Source organism: Tamandua tetradactyla, chromosome 1 (genome assembly GCF_023851605.1).
Source record: "Tamandua tetradactyla isolate mTamTet1 chromosome 1, mTamTet1.pri, whole genome shotgun sequence".
NCBI classification, from domain to species: Eukaryota; Metazoa; Chordata; class Mammalia; order Pilosa; family Myrmecophagidae; genus Tamandua; species Tamandua tetradactyla.
The window spans coordinates 195,095,292-195,115,966 of NC_135327.1; the positions used below are offsets into that span (position 1 = coordinate 195,095,292).

The window sequence follows — 20,675 nt, forward strand, 5'->3', positions numbered from 1 at the left end:
ACCATCACAGAACTCATTTAACATGTCCCAAACCAAGTTCTTTCTACCACCCTGCCCACCCTATCTTCCCATCTTGGTTAATGGCATCTCCATCCTCCCTGTTGGTCAAGCCAAAAAATCTTGACGGAATCCTTTACTTCTCTCTCTCACAGCCACACAGCAAATTCCATTAACGCTACTTAAAAAATAAATCCATATTGCAGGGTGTTGAAAATAGATGATAATTAATACTTTAAAATGTCACCTTATGTGTGAGACAAAAGCAAAAAATGTTTATTTGTTACAAAATTTAGATTTTGACTAGAGCATTTCCTAATATAACTCATGTACTCATGTAGATAGTTTGATTGAATGTCATAAGTACTTGGAATCTCAGGTAGCACATGAGATTTTGTTGGTTTGTCCAGAGTGATGCCCCAATGAATCCCAGAGTGATTTGATCAGTGACTGGAAAAGTATTTGCAAGCCCCCTTTGGGGAATGGTGAGAGTGGGGAGAAATTCAACTTCCCCAAGTTGAATTCTTGATATTCTCCCAAGCAGTGTGGACAACCAAAGCTATAGGCTGAGCCCCCAGGCTTGGGGTTTGTTCACATGAAACTTAACCCCACAAAGGATAGGTCAAGTCTACTTAAAATTTAGGCCTAAGAGGCACCCCCAAGAGAGCCTCTTTTGTTGCTCAGATGTGGCCCCTCTCTCCAACACAACGAGCAGTCTCACCACCCTTCCCCTCTCTGCGTGGGAGATGACACCCAGGGGTGTGGACCTTCCTGGCAACGTGGGACAGAGATCCTGGAATGAGCTGAGACTCTGCATCAAGGGACTGAGAAAAACCCTAGAATGAGCTGAGAATTAACATCAAGGGATTGAGAGAACCTTCTCGACCAAAGGGGGAAGAGTGAAATGAGACTAAGTGTCAATGGCTGAGAGATTCCAAACAGAGTTCAGAGGTTATCCCGGAGGTTATTCTTATGCATTAAGTAGATATCACCTTGTTGTTCAAGATGTAGTGGAGAGGCTGGAGGGAACTGCCTGAAAATGTAGAGCTCTGTTCCAGTAGCCATGTTTCTTGATGATGATTGAACAATGATACAGCTTTCACAATGAGACTCTGCGAATGTGAAAACCTTGTGTCTGATGCCCCTTTTAGCTACTATATCAGCAGAAGAGTAGAACATATGGAATAAAAATAAATAATAGGGGGAACAAATGTTAAAATAAATTTAGTTCGAAATGCTAGTGGTAAATGAAAGCGAGGGGTAAGGGGTATGGTATGTATAATCTTTTTTTTTCTCTGTTATCGTTTTATTTCTTTTTCTGTTGTCTTTTTATTTCTTTTTCTAAATTGATGCAAATGTTCTAAGAAATGATGAATATGCAACTATGTGATGATATTAAGAATTACCAATTGTATATGTAGAATGGAATGATCTCAATGTTTTGTTTGTTAATTTTTTAATTAATAAAAAAAGTTTAAAAAAGGTAAAAAAAAATAATAATAAAAAAAATAAATCCAGAATCTGACTTCTTACCACCTGCTCTGCACCTACACTAATCCAAGTTCCCATAATCTCTCACCTGCTTTATGACAATTTCCCCTAACTAGTTTCCATCCTTCTGCCCTTTCCTTTCTTCAGTACATCATTCCCTCTGTTTGGAATCTGCCTCACCTAGGTCTTTACAATGACTCATTCCCTGACTCCTTTAAGTCTTTACCAATGAGACCTTTCCTTATCATCCTTCTAAAATAAAACCTCCTATTTTCTGCTGTAATACATGTCACTGACTTTAGTCATTTATTTTATTGGCTGTCTTTTCCTATTAAAATACAAGTTCTATGAGAGTAGGGATTGACAGTATGTTTTATTAACTGCTTTATCGCCAGTATCTAGAAAAGTTCCTGCCCAGAGTAGGTACTCACTAAATATTTGACTAAAAGAAACCATTCCTAAGCTCACTCCCTTCCTTTCCCAAGATGTTTCTCTCTCCTAAGATGTTTCCCACAACCCCATCCACCCTAGATCTGGTGCCCATAAAACAGTCTCCTTGTGGATATTATCCTATTCACTTTTCAGGATGTCCTCTTATCTTATATTAGGTGGAGAGGAACCAGTATATAGTGGAAATATATAGGACCTTATTCTAGAAGAAATAAAGAACCATCCCAGATAAATTATGAAATCCTCTAACTTTGAATTTAAAAACATAATTTGCAGTAAAGAATTTTTTTAAAAAAGCTTGTATACTCAGCCTAATATTACCATATTTAAACAGCTGCTATAAAAGGTAGAAACTGGATTTTGGGGCTTGAAGGATGAAATCATTTAGTATAGTTCTATGCACCTAGGCAGTGGGTGTCCAATAAATCTAAACTAATGATGACTGAGCAGAGGTTCCTAGGTTCCCTGATCTGGCAAGGCCCTCCAGAGATCATATCATCCATCCTTCTGTCTTCTGACAGATTTCACAAAATTGAACACATGTAAGTGGGCCATCTTCAGTGCTATGCGCGTTTAAAGCCATGCAAGGAGCCTTTTTCTGTTGATGTGAATGGAATGCAGAGTGGCAGGGCGAGAGTTTCTCCCCTGAGATTTTAGAGTCATGATATTGAAAATTCTGAGAAGCAACTCTTGGAAAATGATGGAGGTGAGCCATAGAGGAAAACAACTGAGAGGAGAAAGAGTACAGTGACATGTATCAGGAGAGTGTGTTGGAACAGTGACAGAGACCAAGGAGACAGAGTGAAGGGAAGGCCAGAAACAGGCAGAGAAAAGTGGAGTAGAATTTTAGCAGAAAAATTCAATCATTCAGTGACTCAGAAGAACTGAAAGGGTTGAAAAATTTAGAGAATGGAGAAGTAATAGAAAAAAAATCAGGGGGTTCTGCATGATTTTTGTGTAAACCTACAATTTCTGTAATAGAAAAAAAGAATCATAGAGGATAACTGGAGAAAATTTCAGAGGAAAGAAAGCACAAACTTTTTTTTTTTTTTACCTCTAATTTAATACCCCTATAACCTCTACCATCACAACCACCAAATTTGATTAATTTGGAGAAAATGAGACATTTTTGCCCTGCGTTTGCTTTTCGTGTCACCAACAGAAGGGGCACTTTAGAACACAATACCCAAATAGATGGAAAAATATACAGAAGAATTGGATTAGGAATATGGTAGTCTAATCCTATACAATTAAGCAATCCTGAGTGAGGTGAATTCCTTACTATTTTCCCTTAAGTTAGCTAAGAAATAAAGGCAAGCTACTTTCCTTTATCCAATTTAGTGGTAAAAATAATCAAACAAAAATTGTACATAGAAAAGTCTGTTATTTTCTAAAAACTGACAAGTGAATCTTTTTGACAAAATTTCTACCTGCAAAATTTGAGTTAGAATATTTGGACTTGGTAGAAATAGTGCCCGTTTTATTGTTATAAAATTTCAATTGCAAAAGTTATACATGGTTCATATAAATAACAACAAACTCAATCAACAAAACAAGGTTTCATTGATAATTTTAAATGGAAAATAATGATTCTGTTGAGAATGGCAGCAGAGCAAAAATCAAAATTTAGAAACTGGAAACAATTTACCTGTGCTAGGTACTAGCAGGCCAAACAGAAATGTTTTGTCATTTGTTTATGAAAGTGACATTAGCGGTAATAAGAAGAGTATACTGAGTTGCTATCTTGTTCCCTACAGGTAAGACTAAAGCCGGTGAAAAAAAGTTTTGTCTCTGGCCAGAGGGAATGAATGAATGTGGGACAGGCTGATTTATAGGAAACATTCAGAGTTCATGCAAATTTTCTTAGAGGGTGTTATTATCTTAAGAACTCAAAATCATAAGGTTTGAAATATGACTACTTGTGGAGTTCATGCTGGTGGGATTAACCCCCGCCCCAGGGAATGCTGCTGACATGTGGCCTCCTACTTGGCTACACGGGTGGGAGCCAGAGAAAGAAAGACTGCTCCAGAGTATAGAGAAGCCCTACCTTGGTATGGGTCAGGTCAGGCTGGGGAAGAAATCAAGGGCCAAATAATCCATGGTAAGTATTCCTCCAATAGAAAGGAAAAATAGCCCCAGCCCAGCACGATCTAGAAGGCTGCATCCCACAGCTACAGTCACCAAAGATGAGGAACTGGTTCTGTGATGAGGAAAACCACCAAGGGAGCAGAGAGAAGCACTTTAGACTCCCAGCTATAAGAACTCATATAGCCCCTCTGTTACCCTTCATTCATCCAACCATAGCTCCTGCCCTACTAGAGTTTATCTAAAAACATTAACTTGGACAAAATAATAGTCCTTATTATTCACAGAAGAGAAGCCCTTCCCTCATTACACTCAGTTCTGACTTCTCTTCTCTTTGCTTTAAAAAAACTACCTTGAAACTTCTTCCAAATACTCTCAGGAAAGGCTCTCTTCTCCCCTCTCCTTCTCAGGACAATGGATCTCCTCCTGTTCTTCCTAGCTCAATTACTCCTCTTCTTAACAAGTACCAATTTGGGTGGGGTCAAAAGGGGGAAGGTGGGAGGAAAGAGATCATCCATCAGACAGAGGTATGAATTGCCACCATGTCCAACACCAAATTATTTCTTTGTTCTTTCCAGAGTCAGTAATTTCTCCCATCCTTTATAGCAACCAGCTCACTTTCAGTTTCTTTTTCACTCATCCCCCTTAATTCCATGCTTCCATTACGTCACTACTCATTCCTATAATTTTAGGTGCAATAAGTGAAATTCATTTTCATTTTCTCTCTCCCTACTCTTCCCATTACTCTTCTACATTCTTTACTCCAAAGCAACATAAGGATGTTCTCTACATCACTGCAGTCTGGAACCCCCTTACATGTCCATGTCAAGTTCAGAACAATTTCCCCCATTGATCAAGTCCAGAGCTCCTTTCACACTATAATAACATTGCTAAGAGCACTATCGTGACCTTTAATTTAGAAAACACTTTCACATTTATTATCTTATCTTCAAGTAACTCACTGAAGTAGGGTTGGTCTATTATTAGTAGCTATAGTATTAGTAACATATTTTTCAGATGGGAAAAGCTGAGTTAAATAATTATTTAACTCAAGCTGAGTTAAATAATTTTCCTAAGTCACATAGCTAGGGACAGTGCCATGCCTAGAAACTTGGTCCCCTAAATCTGCAGTTAATGTTCTATTTTTTCTAGTGAAGTATCTTCTCCTCCCCTACCATTTAAAGCAAAAGTCCTCTACCCAGATGTCTCATTAGTAAATAACCTCCTAATCAAATCCAAGTTTAGAGTTCACTTTATCAGTACACAGCTTACACTTATCAGTACATAGCTCTCTCCTATTAATATCTTCTCAACATTCTCAGAGAAGATTCTTATTATTCCCATCAGAGAGGGCTCATTCTCCAAATGTCACCTTTGTCCTTCAACAGGCTATTTTTCCCATCATTCTTCAAAACCAAATCTCCACCAGATCTTTCTCCCATTTTTCCTATCATTATTTGATTGTACGATATCATATCAGTCAGTATTGTTTACCCTCATTTTCTTTCAGAAACATATTTTCTCATTCAGTAAGTAATATTGCCAAACTATGGGAAAAGATTCACTTTAATACCAATTTCCTCTAGCTTCTAGTTTTCAACTTTCTCCCTCATCCTTCAGCAGAGCTCTTTCTTATACAGGAATCATAAGAGAGAGACACACTGAGAAATAGAAATTCTCCTACCATCTTCATCTCTCTCTACCTTCCTCCTTGTAGAACTTCCTTCAGAGCATCACAACCACTTCTAAGACAACATATTTATCCAGTGAGGAAAGGCTTTCTTCCTCAACATTGAAAGGCAGTAAAGGGCATGTACTTTTCCTTCTTTCTGGTTATGCTAGGCATCTGTTTTGGGTTCATTTTTGTCTGCCCAGCATCCCTTGCTCCTTTTGTTCAGTAATATACCCCCTTCCTTTAGGGAGCCACTTCTCTTCCATTGCCCAGTACATGGTGGGACTATTCAATACATGCCTCCACTTTCATGACCACAGGGAGGCACGGATCCCTGATGTGTGTAATCATAGCATCTTCTCTCCCTGAGGACATGACTGAGGCTAGCTCTTCAGAGTCCTTCCCTAGAATCTTATATACATTAGAACCCATTGGGGCCCTAACCTGGGATTATAAAAGCTTAGAGCTCTTTATGCTTGTGCCATCTCCTAAGGTTCACTAAATGAAAAAAGCTGTCGTAAGGAGAAGACAAAGCTTTAGACACAGAGAGAAACCAGTCAAGAGCAAGCAAGAAAGACCTGACAATCCTGTTTGTGTTTCCGGACCCACTCCTGTACTTCACAGTTACATAAATCAATAAATCCCCATTTTAGTTTAAATTGGAGTTGAGCTACTATCACTTGCAACCCAAAGACTTCTGACTAAATACAGTGCTGTAACTAGAAGTGATAATAATCTCATGACTCTAGGAAAGGTAAGCCTCGCCACTTCTCTCCCACAACTCTCCCATCCAAAATAATGTCCCTATATTGCCTGAAATTATTCACAATAGCACCACCTAAAATTCCACTACCTTGAAGTTCATTTGGATTTTTAAAAATCTACTTAATCCACCTGAGTGTGAATTTGTTTAGGCCTTTGCTCCTAACATTCAGTTACGAGCAGACACAAGAGAATAGAAATTTTGATGAGGAAAAAAGTAGGAGAGGTATTTTTTTTAATTGGGAAAAAAAGGGAGAATGAGCCCAGGAGAGGCACAGCAGAGGGGCTTTAGGCTGCCTTGGGATCTCAGGGGAGGCCAAAATATGAGGCAGGGAAACCAAAAGGAGGTAGAAGAGCCAAAGACAAAATTTATCTCTATTAGTTTCAGTACAATGATTTGGCATTCTTTATACAAAAGTTCTCAGGATATAGCACTCTATCACCACCCCTAGAAAATTTTTATCCTCATCAGTACAGATGGTGTCATCTATTCTACATGATTCCTAGTAGAGAGTTCTTTCCCAGCTTAATTCCTAGGAAAGTTCCCCATCTATTTCCAGTATAATGACAATAGCAATAACTTATTGTGTGCCTTTTACTTTCAGGATGCTGTGCAAATATCTTTTCATTTAATCCTTAAGACAATTCTGTGAGGTAGAATTGTTGCCTCTGTTTTACTGATAAGGAAATGAATCGTAAAGTAAGTGGCAGAGCCAAGATCTGTATCCAGATCTGTTAGACCAAAGCCCATGCTCTTTCATTCTGTAGCACAGCACAAAGAGATGTAGCATTCTAATGCCGCCCTATCATAAACACTGTTGCTAGACAGAAAAATAATATAGGGGTCCAAGGAATTGATTCCACAATATAAATTTTCTTCTTCTCACTCCTTGTCAGAGCATTACTTCTTTCCTTACCAAGAAGAGTCGGTCACAATTGATCCCCCCACCAGTACATAGTCACAACCCAGGTAGAACCTTCCCAATTCCATATAGCAAAGCCTTTTCAATCCCAAAGCCCAGTCTTGATTTGACCTCAGGAAGTACAAATCCCAGAATGCCTCCTCCGCCTCAGCTGCCACAACAAACTCAGCTCCGAAAAGGACAGGGTCTCCCCCACACCCATTCCTCTGCTCAAGATACCTTTTATTTTTTTAAAAAGGGACAGTCATTAATAAAGTATCCCTATTGATAAAAATAGAATTGTAGAGCTGGTAGTCACCGCAGAGATCCTCTAATTTTGCTGATGAGGAAGCTAAGACACAGAGAGGTGTGATTTGGTCAAGATCACTCAGTTACACACTTGTAGTATCGAAGCATCATTTATAGAATCGCTATCATCCATTCCAGTGCAAAGTGCTTCTCACCTTCACTCTCAGGGTAATGACATCTCCTGTACTCCTTCTAGTACATTTCTGCATCACTTCTCTTCCCATAGCTACCAATACAGGGTTCCATCTTCACCATTACTTCCTGTGTTTTCAGTCAGGAAATCTGGCTACTATTGCTCCCCATTCAGAAGTATTTCCCTGTTTCTCCTAGCCCTCATTTCTGACACTGTGCTTTTTCCTCATAAAACTGGTCTCCATTACTTCCTGTAGCCCCTCCCCCTTGATTCTAATATAGATTTTTCATTCCATCACTTGAATATTATTCCTTTTTCTTGCATGATGGCCAGTGAAGACATAACCTCTCACCTACTTGTAGTATAGTGCTTTCTCTTCCTACTATAACTTATTTTGACCTGAATACGTTGCTCTTCTATCACAACAAATCCAAGCATCTCCTCATCACCCATCCTCCCAATTACTCCCAGCACACCAATATCTCTTCCACATAACTCTAAGCTGGTAACTTTACCCAGCACGGTCATATTTCCAATAAAAGCCCAAACTGCTCTCTATTACTTTTAGAACAGACTTCTTTCATCCTCCTCCCACCCTTAGACACCTTGTACATCAGCACCTGCAATAGAGCACGCCATACTTTCCATTATTTATAATACAGGATTTTCTCTCCCTGATCTCAGCCTTTCCCATTCCCTCTAAAAAAAGTTCACTACAACCTAGCTCTTTCCTTTTCACCATCTCTATTTCAGAATCTTTCTTTGTACACCTATTCCATTACATTTTGCAATTCTACTTCCTAATTCCAAAGCAGTTTCACCACAAAGATCTTTCTCCCATATGATTTTCAAGGTAAAATTCTTGCCTATAGCTTCCTATTGTAGCATAACTCTCAGTGCAAAATAACTCCTTCATAATATTACATTCCCTCTCCTTCCCAATTAAAATATTTCTCCCTCATTATTCCAATTATTGCCTCTTTCCCATTATTACCAGTAAGACTATTCATGCCCATCACTCTGAATCTAAGAATTTACTCCTTAATCAGTCTCTTCCTAATCATGTATAATATGTATCATCTTATTTACATATGTCACTGTGGAGATCCCTTCTCTCTCCCAACCCTCCCAAATATTACCTTCACTGTCATTTCAGTGCCCCATCCCAATCCTCCAAAAAATTCCCCTCTTGTCATTCTTGTCATTCTGTGTTAAGAATCACGGTTTCTTAACCCTTTTTGTGCCATTAACTCCTTTGGCAGTCTGATTAAGCCTATGTACCCATTCTCAGAAGAATGCTTTTAGATGCATAAAATAAAACATACAGGATTATATCAGAAATCAATTCAATGAAAATATAGTTATCAAATATTTAAAAATTAATTTGTTATATAATCATGTTTATTCACTCTTTAAACAAGATCTCTTCAGAAACTAAATTTATATGAAAATATCTGTGATTTCTATCAGTGAAAAAAATCACAAGTAGTCCTGAAACTACTATGATTTTTTGTCAACACTCATAATTAAAGGAAATGCCAATTTTTAATGAGAAGTTAGTAAAATTAAAAGATGTAATTTTTCTCCCCATCCAAATAAACAGATTCCCCCAGCAAGAGGCCCCTGGGTACCCACCATTAAGATTAAGTACCCAACTTTAAACTTTTAGGGTAAGAAAATCAGCTTTTATTCTATGGAATTAAAAGGAACATTAGAAATCATCTGAACCAAAACTTTTATTTTATAGGTGAGGAAACTGAAGTCTAAAGAAGTTACATGATTTTGAATCTAAATCCTACTAACCCATAATAAATACATGCACAAAAATGTGAACTGAATTAGAAACTGATTTGCCAAGAGTTATGCTGCTTATAAATGGTAAAGCTGAAACTTGAATCCAGGTGTTCCAAATTTTTAAAAAGTCCTTTAATCACATCAAGTTAATGCAATGTCTGCCTTTCTATAGATGTCAGTATAAGAATAGCTTCCACTGTATGGGCTTCCTCAAAGTTCTAGGAAAACATACTCCGGGTTCCTATCACTTCCAGGAAAAATCTCCCTTCTGTTTCTAACAACAAAAGCCTCTGATTCTATGTGACATTATCATCTCCTGTTTTTCCCTCACAAGTAAGTATCATTTCTTGATAATCATACCTACTAAGAAATTAATTGATGGTCACCTAAAATGTTCTCTAGCTAGATTCAGGTGCTCAGCCTATAAACCAACACCCAAATATCCTGCTCCTAGAATGCTTCCCTGGTCTCCTTGCATGACTTCTTTTACCTTTGTCAATTCCGATTCAAAAATTACCAAATGTTTTTCTGTTTAGTTTTTCTTAAGTAATATTCACAGCAATGATATCTCCTAGGTTTATCCCATCATATTCTTTTATATTCTCTATCATCCTAGCTACAAATGTCTTTTCTTCACCATGCCAATACTGGCATTACCTCTCACAACAATCTTGCACTATATTTTTATCAACCATCCAACAATTAAATATAGAGTGCCAACCATTCCTCATTTCTTAAGCTTTTGTTTTCAAGCAATCTAGCTTTACTCTCCCTGGATGAAATAATTGCTTTAGATATCCCCAATTTAAGGTTTTCATCTGCATTTCTCCAGGTGGATACCTCTTTTCATCACTCCCCCCAGGAATAGCATCCTCTTCACCCATCACCTGTGATAAGGATCTGTACCACATCTTTCACTCTACAAAGTTAGTTTCTATTTCCCTCAGTCAGAGCTCACACACATGCACATCCACACACAATAAAATTATTTCAGCCCCATCCCACCCAAGGCAGAGTTATTTTTCCTGCTATTTAGAGTTCACTGTTGTCTCTTCCTAATATATGAGGACTCCACTGTCTATTCAAAGCTCTTTTTTCCCTATCACTCTCCCATGATTCTGTCCTTACAAGTCTCTAGATCAGAATGTTGAATATGGTCACCATTAGCCACATGGGTTTAGTGGCTACTTGAAAGGTGGCTAGTTTGAATTGAGATGTGTTGTAAATATAAAATACATACTGGATTTCAAAGACTTTGTACATAAAAAAGATATAAGCTATCTCAATAATGTTTTATATTGATTTATGTTAAAACAGCAATGTTTTGGACGTATTAAATTACACATATTAATTCTTATTTCATATTTCTTTTCACCCTTATAATGCAGTGCCTACAATTTTTAAAATTACATATGTGGCTTGCATTATATTTCTTTAGATAGTACTGTCCTGGGCTCATCTATTGATTTGTACTTTAAAAATGTCCCTACTAATTCAAAATTTCCTCCTCTTTTGTCATTCCTAGTAAGATTCCTCAATTATTCCAACTCCCCAAGCTCCTAACCTAGGATTCTTTTCAATCTACCATTGTCAGAACCTTCTATACCCTGTTATTTCTGTACACAATATTTCTTTCTTTCTTTTTTTTGCATGGGCAAGCACCGGGAATCAAACCCAGGTCTCGGGCATGGCAGGTGAGAACTCTGCCTGTTGAGCCACCGTGACACGCCCACAGTAATTCTTTTTATTTGCTAATATAACTTCTCTTCTTGCAATCAAATTTGGTAATAATGTTCTGCTTCTTCCCCTCAACAATCTAGTAGAGAGTGGTATGTGTCTTAACTTTCAGCAAAATTTAAAAATAAAAATCGTTCATAATTCTCCACAAAAACAACTTCACTCGTCATTCTCCAAATTGGTCTATCCACTAAAATTTCATTTAAAAGGGCTGGTAATTGTTAAGCACTAAACAAATATAAATTAATAATAACTTCAGACAAACGTCACCCATTCACAGTAGGACTGCAATTCGTCCTCTGGCATTTTAAAGATAGCATTCATTCTCCAAACTTCTTTTCTTTTTTTTTTTTTTTGTATGGGCAGGCACCGGGAAATGAATCCAAACTTTTTAAATATTGAGGTTTCAATCCCATTATTCTCAGCACAGAATTCTCATATCACTCTAAATACTCTAACACCATTCCCAAAAACAGAGGATTTCTTTTCTAATCATCATCACTCCCCAAACTTAGTGAGAAGTTAGTAAAATTTAAAGACGTAATTTTTCTCCCCATCCAAATAAACAGATTCTCCTGGCAAGAGGCCCCTGGGTACCCACTCAGGTTAAGTACATAACTTTAAACTTTCAGAGTAAGAAAATAGCTTTTATTCTATGGAATTAAAAGGAACATTTGTGGAATTGCATTTTCTTCCCTCAACTATTTTCAGGAAAATCTCAAGACCAGGAAGATGAATGTGAGAGGCCTGGAGAGGAAGTTGGGAGAGAGTTTGTCCTGAGAGTGATAAGAAGCAGCAGTCAGAAATAAAACTTCTCACTCATTATTCTCTCCTGACATTTCTACTGACATCTCTCCTCATTACTGCTTGGCCCCAGAAGCAGCCCCACTATGAACCTTTTATTTGTACCTATTCCCAGTATCCATTATATTACCTTCACTCCAGCACTCCCTCAAAATTCTTCCTCTCTAATGATCTCCTTCCCATCATTCTTAGTGAGGAAATTCCTTGCCTTTACTCCAAGAACAACGTAAGTCTCCTTGTCTCTGTCTCTGTCTCTCTCTCTCTCTCTCTCTCTCTCTCTCTCTCCCCCTCCCCATTCCTTTCCCCCTCTTCCTCAGATGATGAAGATCTTTCCTTCATCATTTCAGGAATATCGATCGTAATTTCCCATCAACTTTCAGCACTGAAAAACCTTTAAAGAAAATAACTACTAGTGTCAAAACTTTTTCTGTTTCCTAGTATTTTTATTTAGCTCCCTCCTAATCCTGTCAAGACAGCACTCTTTCCCCTACACACTTCTAGTCCAGAGATGTTCCCTCTTCATTTAGCCCAGTATACAAATCCCTTGAATATATCTTTTCCAATAGATAGCCCTCCTTTTCCTCCACAATCAAGCCATATTCTCTCTTTGAATATTTCCAGATCACAGCTCTTTCCTTGGTCCTTTCCTCTATTCATTTCTCCTTCATAATTCTCTACTGTTCCTCTGTTTATTCCTTTCTCTCAAGATCTGACTTAACCATCAATATTCTATCTGCCTCAGAAAACAGCAACCATTATACATATGGGTCAAAATAAGAGCTGAGCAGAACCTGAATGGGTAAGGCAAAGTATTTGTTCTCTCATGATTGGGCATTATTCCCCTCAGTTTCCCTCCACTGGGGATGTACACTTCCAGCTCATCTCTTTCTGGAGAGTGTCTGGTTCCTCCTCCAGCTCCACTGGACCTACTGCTTCCAAAGCCTTCTCACCGATGGCTTGCCTTGCTCTCTCTTTTTTCTCTTAAAGCCATCCTATTCTCAAAATCCTACTGATCCTTTCTTTGTAAGATCATCCCGCCAGATACTACTTCTTCACCCCCAAGGCCCTTTTATCTCGTGGATATTTCCTCCCACCTTCCAGCTACTGTTCTATCATTTCCTTCTAAGCCTCCATGGGAAACGCTGCTCTGATTTCAGTACTAGATCCTCCTGGTCCAACCATGTTAAAAAAAAAAAAAAAAAGGAAACAGCAGTTGAATCCTGGAAGCCAAAACACCAAGGGCTAAAGAGGAAAATAAGAGGAAGACAGGCCCCAGAGCAGTCGTTGGGGTCTGGAAAACTGATGAGCCCTTTGGACAATTTCAGGAAGGGCCCAGAATTGCCTCTCCAGGCAAAGGACAAAGACTGTGATCTTCTTCTTGTTTCTGGTAGAGTCAGTACCCAGTCCTCTCGGGGTCACTTTCAGCTGCTAAATTGTGTGATGATGTGATAAGATGATGAGCAGAGGCAGATTCCTCCTGATTCTAAAGAAGAATAATTTTTCAGAGACCCCACATTTGTAAACTCTCCTTATTTTCCTAAATTAGGGTCTACCAGCTTATATACAATCTGGATCTGCCCCTGCATAGGAGAAAGCTTTTCTGGCTTCTAGGCATTCAGAACTAATAAGGTCAGGAAGGCTCTAAGTATATAAGTATATAAGAGGGTTCAGCATACTACTACTTGCCTCTATTAAGAGGATACCCTCCCATGGAAGACCCAGGGCTCCTGAATTATCTCTAAGCAGAATCTTATCTGGATTCTCTGCTCTAGGCCTTTGGGCCACACCCAGCCCCACCAGATCTTTAGTCTCTCAGCCTCCCAGTTAGCCTAGGCCCAGTGGGGTGCTAGGTCACCTGCTAGTTTGATGTTTCCTTAGGCCCTATACCTGGGTCTTCAAGTCTTAGCTCCAGATCTGTCAAACCAGAAGTTATCTCTACTATTAAGGCGATGGCACAGACACCACCACTTTGAGATCTCCTTTTGCTCTTGCATCAACAGAGCCTATTCACCTCACTCTCTGGGCATTTGGGGTCAGTGCAATCTTCTCAGAAGCCAGAACTTGCCTTTCCTTACCTAACTGGAAGAGAGAACAAGGAAGGACTCCTTTGCTCCAACCCCTCATCCTTGGGTCTTGCTGGTGTCCCTTCAGATCCCACCCTTGCAGCTTCACTATTCCCAACAGTGCAGAAAAATAAACGAATTCTGAAAAGGAGTAGTGGGGACGGAGGCTCAAGGGCTGAGTTGTTCAGAGGAAAGGCATACATTTGGAAAGGAGTATTGGGAAATCTTTGATGAGGCTTCAAGTGCTCTGGGGACAGAGCAGAGCGGAGGCATTCTGGGATCAAGAGGTGCTGTGTTTGGAATGGAATTCGTAGCGGGTTCTGCAGAATCTGCGGTCTGTGGGTCTGGAAACTCCAAGGTTCCAGGCAGGTGCCGAGATTCTGAGTGAGGTTCCTGACTGGGGTTTGAACCCGGCTCGCGCACGGCGCCCAGGCCGGCCCACAGCACTTACCCGTCAGACTTGGGAAAGTATCTGAGAAGTGCGGAGGCGGGGGCGGTGGGGGCTCCGCCACTTTCTCTCCCGCGGGCAGCAGCTCTTCGGGTTCCAGCCCGCCCTCCGGACGTCGGCCGCCTGGCTCCGGGTTGTTTCGGGTGGCAGTGGCGGCAGCTGCGGCGGCGGCAAGCTCTGGGGACCCGTAGAAGGCGTCGGGAGGCTCCGTGAAGCTGGGTAGCGCGGTGGTCAGCGCTACCATTGAGGGCACGGCCTGGCCCAGCCCCGCGCAGAAAGTGTTGGTAAGGCGGCCGGCAAAAGAGGCCAGTGGGGCGAGGGGCGGGAGGCCCGCGGGCAGCGGCGCGGGGGCCAGCGCTTGCGGCAGCACCAGCGGCCGGTAGGGCATGAACATGGGGTAGCCCGTGTAGAGTAAGTGGCCAGAGCGTGGCGGGGGTGGCCCGATCAAGGAGTCAATGGAGAAGGCAGTGCCGTGGCCCCCGCCGTTTCCCCCGCCACTGCCCCCGGGGGCGCCTCCACCTCCGGGTCTCTGCATCATGCCCGGAACTGCGGCCGCCCCGGGGCGCTCCCCTTAGGCGCCGCCGTGCGCTCTGGCTCGGGCAGCTTCGTCCGGCGGTACGGGAGCCGGACGTCCCGGGGTTGTGGTGCCCGGCGCAGAGCGGGCTCCTTCCCTTGCTCCTGGGCCGGAGGTGGCAGCGGGGAGCGGGCTCGGCGCAGTGTGGCTCCGGCGCCGCGCTCACTCTCTCTCATAAGGAGGGAGGGGGCGGGCGAGCGGGCGGGCTGGGGGTGTCGCCCTCCGGACTCATCCATCTTCCTCAAATTACGCTTCACTTCCTCCCTCCGCCCGCCCGCCGCCGCCACCACCGGGCTCCCGCTCCCTCCGCAGAGCCGGTTCCCAGCGGCTTGGCCGGCCCGGCCCCAGGGACCCCGCCCGCCCTCGACCCGCCCCCCGCGGCCCAACCAACTATTATTAATGGAGATTGATGAGGCCGGACACCGCCGCTTTGTGAAAGTTTGCGGCGGACAAGAAGGCGGTGGCAGCTGCTGTGACGGTCCCACTCTCTCCACCTACCCCACCCCCACCCTCGCACCCACCCGCCCCGGGCTCGGCCCAGCCTCGGAGGGCGCGGGGACAGCAGACTGCGCCGGATGGGACGCCGCGGGCTGGAGTGCCGGTAGGGACTGGCGAGACCAGGTGGGAGTGCCCGACAGCCCAGCGGGCTGGAGCGGCTGGACAACAAGGGCGCAATCCCCATGCCCGCTGGACGCCGCCCTAGGTGGGACCCGGTGGCCGCGATGTGCACCCCCGACGCCGCCCTCGGGGACCAAGAAGCGGACGATGTGCCGGGACCCAACAGCAAGTCTTGGGTGCGTTTGACCGGACCGAAAGCCCCTGCCGCCCTCCGCACACTCAGAGCTGTTGCCGGGTCCGCCGCCCTTCCGCAGAAACCCGACTGCGGGTAGGCAGTGCGGGGAGACTGCAGGGGGCGCCGCTCCGCCACCTCGGCGTCGCGGCTGTGGGACACTCTTCTCGGGTCCCTTTTCCTCCTCTGTCATTTCTTCTCCACCCCGTTCATATTCTCTACCCCTTTTCTCTGTTTCCTTGATGTAGGTTCTTCTCCTTCCTCATTCCCTCCTACATCGCCAACTCTCTATTTCATTTTACTCGCCTCTGTGGGTAATTTCCTCGAGTGCCCACACTATGCCAAGTACTTACCATGCCTCTCACCTTTCCCCTCCATCTTCCTCCCATCCTTTACATCCTTTTCCTCCCTCCCACGCTCTCCCCTTTCTTGCCCGTTTCCATCCCTACTATTCTCTTTAATTAAGCTCTTTTCCATATCTTAGTCCCTATCCCGGTCTGTCTTATTCTTTTTTTTTCTCTCTCTTCTCCCCCCACATTTCTCGCCCTTATCTATATCTCTTGTCTGTCTGTCTGTTCCGTTCTGTTCTGTCTCCCTCCCTCGCTTGCGCTCTCTCTTCTGCTATTAATTTTCCTGATTGGCTCCCTGGCACCAGCGCGCTGATGAGCCCTATTCATTCCCGGGCCTGACACTCTCGACCTGCCTTGGCTGATTGCTGGGGGCCAGCCCAGTAGCACTGATGAGCCCCGAGGGTCAGCAGCGCTAATTATCGGCTAATTGCGGATGACTCTGCTTGCCTCCCCCGTTCTTAGACACCGAAATGGTGGCGCCTTTTACCTTCCCCCTCCTCCTGATTCCCAGCAGTAGAGTTGTCAATCCAGATACAAAAGTCACCAGCACTTTGGCTTGATAGGAGCCTCAGGTCAGTGGGTAAGAAAGAGACTTAAGACAGGCAAGACAGAGGCAATAATCAATAAAAGGATCTGAGCTTCAGGATCTAGAAGTAAGTGAAGGTCTTCTGGTCACTAAGAACTGATTCAGATGTAGTGGTTAAAATTAAGAATATCAGGGGTGGGCCGCGGTGGCTCAGCGGGCAAAGTGCTTGCCTGCTATGCCGGAGGACCTCGGTTGGATTCCCGGCCCCAGCCCATGTAACAAAAACGGAGAAACAAAATACAATAAAACAAGAAAGTGTTTAAAGATGTTTCCCTTTCTTCCTTCCTTCCTTCCTTCTATCCTTCCTTCCTTCTCTCTGTCTTTCCTTTAAAAAAAAAAAAAAAAAAAAAAAAAAAAAAATTAAGAATATCAAAGCCAGGCAAATTTAGGAAGATGCAATCTAGATAAGGGAAATTATTTGGTGCAGGTGAGGAGGAGAACCTAGGCCAAAGAATCCCAGAGCCAAGCCAGAGCAGGACTGGAGGCAACTCTGGATCTCTGACATTTGTTCAAATCAGGATTGTTATGATGGCCTAGTAAACACCATTGAGGTGTCAGGCTGACTTATTAAACATCGGCATCTCAAAAGACATTGACACTAGAGGGGAACTGAGGAAGAGGGTGGGACCCAGAGGGGAGCTTTCTTTTATTATGCTTTGACTGAAAAATCATTAGTGAGGTGAAAGAAGAGGAGTGTATCATTTTCATGCAGTCTTGATCTATCTTGGGCTCTACATTAAAACCAGTGTAACCTCTAAGAGAGGAGTCTAGTGGGAAGATGTCACCATGGAGAAAGAAGTGTCTTAACTTAGGTTTGTGAAACACAACTCACTGTTGAGACACTAGGGCATCCTTGTCTAAAGACATTCTTTGGAACAGTCTTTTGTATAAAATAAACCAAGCACTTCATGGTGCAATGTGGAAGACCAGACTTCAAAGTGTATGTTAATTAGAAAAGGACGGATTAAAAAAAAAATAGGGACGGATAAAGAGAAGATTAGTTGACTGAATAAACAAGTTTGGCTTGGCAAAAAAAAAGTGTATATTACTTAAACACTAAGAGATCAACTGTACTTAGTTTGATGGCTTTATAGTATTGGATACATAACAGGCTTATTGACTTGATAAATTATCTAGGGAACTTTGGGCTACAATAACTGAAATTAAAACTGTATGAGTAGTCAGTCACAGCACCAATCAAATAAGGCATGAAAAAAAGAATCATTTAAAAAATGTTCATTCATTCATTTTTTGCATGGATAATAAAAACATATAGTACAAAATCCCAAAGCTTAAAAGGATATATAGTGATACATCTCCTCTCACCAGTCCCCCCACCCACCCAGTAAAAGGCCGTTTTAATAACCCTGTCACTCTCTGGTGGGACAGAGTTGAACATTTATTGTTAAAGACCATTCTGCTCTTGAAGATGTATGTCATCCAGCTCAAGCCAAGAGCTTACTGCCCAGAATTATACTTAGTACCGTGTGATTCTTTGCCCAAGCTGGCACAGAGGGTACAGGCTTACAGCTTGGTGCAAACACATTGCAGTGGGCTGCCAACTCTGAACTGAGGCAAAAGAAACCTCGGTGCCTTTGTATTGACTTGATATGGGGTATATTTGTTAAACAGTATATTTCTTTCTATAAACCACTTATAGCCTAAATCTGCTACTGTACATACCCTTGCCACACTGAGATCATGGAGTGTGACTTCTGTCCAGTCCTTGAAATTCAGTAGCTAAATTGGGATAAAAGCCCTTACATACTTAGTGCTCTTTCATTGCCCCTTTTATGGAGCGTGGCACTAAGGCAGCATGGCAAAATTGAAAAAGCACTGGGTCTGGAATAAAGACTACGAATCAAGTTCCTGTTCTGACCCCTTATTGGGCAAAGTGACTGTGCCCCCTTTTTGACTTTACTTCTCCATCTGTAGGAGAGGGTAATTAATACCTACTCTGCCTGGTCAAAGAGCTGCTGTGAGGATCACTGAATATGAGGAAACACCTTTCAAAATGAGTTCCTGCTGCATCAAATGGACAAAGAAGGGTAGAGCAGCCAAGAATGAAAGAAATGTATCTTTCCCCAAAGTAACAGCACTCCAAAAACTGCTTCTTGCTCTCCCATCAGTACCAAAGCCAGGGACAGCAGCCAAGGCTTCTTTACCAGTTAACTTCTTTCTTTACCAGGGAGAACTCTATGGTTCTCTCTTACTGAGTCCCTGAACAGGAAGGACCATTATGAGCAAGAACTTCATCTCACAGTTTAAAATGGAATTCTAAAAGTGCTTCTTTGGTTGTCCACATGCTCTGACTTGTCCCGCTCTCATCACCCCACTGGTTTGGGAAATGCACCTGACAGAGGAATTTTAATTTGAATCTACCCTCTCTGCTTATGCCTATCTCCAGGACTCCATCACCTGGCTTCCACTTCATGGAGTGGAAACCAGCACCTAGGGTATGAATAAAGAACGAAATATTTTCAAATCAAAGCCAACGGAGATCTATATCTCTGACTCCACTTATGGCGGGAGAATCCTCTCTGTCCGCGGGCACCCTCTCGTGGCAGTAGTGCACAAGTGCAGCCACCGGGAGAGAGGCACGGAGGGCTACAGCGCCCCCTGGTGTTAGTCCAGGAGACACGCTGAGGGTAAAGGCAGAGGACCAGGTGAGCGGTACAAGGGCGAGTGCACTTCTGGGTACTTAACTAGGAATGAACTCGTTGGGTGGGGATTGTACATGAATGCCTCAAAGTCTAGATATACCTGTGTGGGTACATGTATGTTTTTCGTGCCCGGTGTATATGTTGTGCTAAATGTGTTCTGTACGTGTGTGCATACGTGTTTACACGTAGGTTGGTGATGGGGAGGTCCTTGCTTCCAGTACAGGGCGGAGTCCTCACAGAGGCGCGAAATTGGTTTGGAGCAAACACATTATGGAAAGCAATTACCGGGGAGAGGTTCTGGGCTGCGGGATGGATGGCTAGGAGGCTGGGGAGGAAGCTCGCTGGCTTGCAAGACTGTCTGGAAGTCTAACCCTAGAAAGGAACTTGCCTAACCCTGCGAAGAGGAGGATGTGTGAAGTTAGGTGGTAGTCCCTTCATACCTTTCCTCCCGCTCACGACCCCTGTCTTCACGAAGATACTATGCTCTCCAGATGAGATCAGAAATCTTCCTCCTCCTTACAACTTCAGGAGAGTCAATCCCCACTTTTGTGATGTCGCCCAGATCTCTGCCCCTGTTCCCCTACTTCCTTTTCATGCCCTCAGATCATGTTCCCAATTTATTTTGCAATTCATTTAATTGTTCCTTATATTCTAACTAGTTGTTCACACACCATTTCTCAGACTAGATTGAAAATTAACTGAGGGCAGGAGGACATCTCATGAACAATGGCGTATCTAGTACCTAAAATCTGGGACTCAGGAAGCACAGAATGAATTGCCTTGGTGAGGTTTAATTAAATTTCCATCAAAATTCATAAATAAGACTACTCTCTCAGGAAAGCCATCCCTTGAGAGTCGGGATTCTCTTAGAACAGAACTATCTTTCACATACCAACGATTGCCACATTTATATACATCAAACCTGCCCTCGCCCCTGAACCCCAGATTTATATATCAAATTGATCTCCTAATATATCAATTTATATATCAAATTGATCTCCTAGACATCTCCTTTGAGACGTCTAATAGGCATTTCAAACTTATTATACCCCAAATAGGCCTTTT

At 42.5% G+C, this 20,675-nt stretch overlaps 1 protein-coding gene and 1 long non-coding RNA gene across 3 annotated transcripts in view; both read right to left on the reverse strand.

Moving 5' to 3' along the window:
* LOC143674369 (uncharacterized) overlaps nt 1–20,675 on the reverse strand; it is a 35,850-nt gene that overhangs the window by 14,379 nt on the left and 796 nt on the right. The window lies entirely within an intron of this gene.
* GBX1 (gastrulation brain homeobox 1) overlaps nt 1–20,675 on the reverse strand; it is a 28,766-nt gene that overhangs the window by 5,819 nt on the left and 2,272 nt on the right. Inside the window, exon 1 of one of the 2 annotated variants that reach the window (XM_077149977.1) lies at nt 14,651–15,182. The exons of the other annotated variant lie outside the window; for it this stretch is intronic. Within the exon in view, the coding sequence (XP_077006092.1) occupies nt 14,651–15,182 (532 nt within the window). Of the gene's footprint in view, nt 1–14,650; nt 15,183–20,675 lie in introns of those variants that run through there. 2 annotated transcript variants of the gene reach the window in all.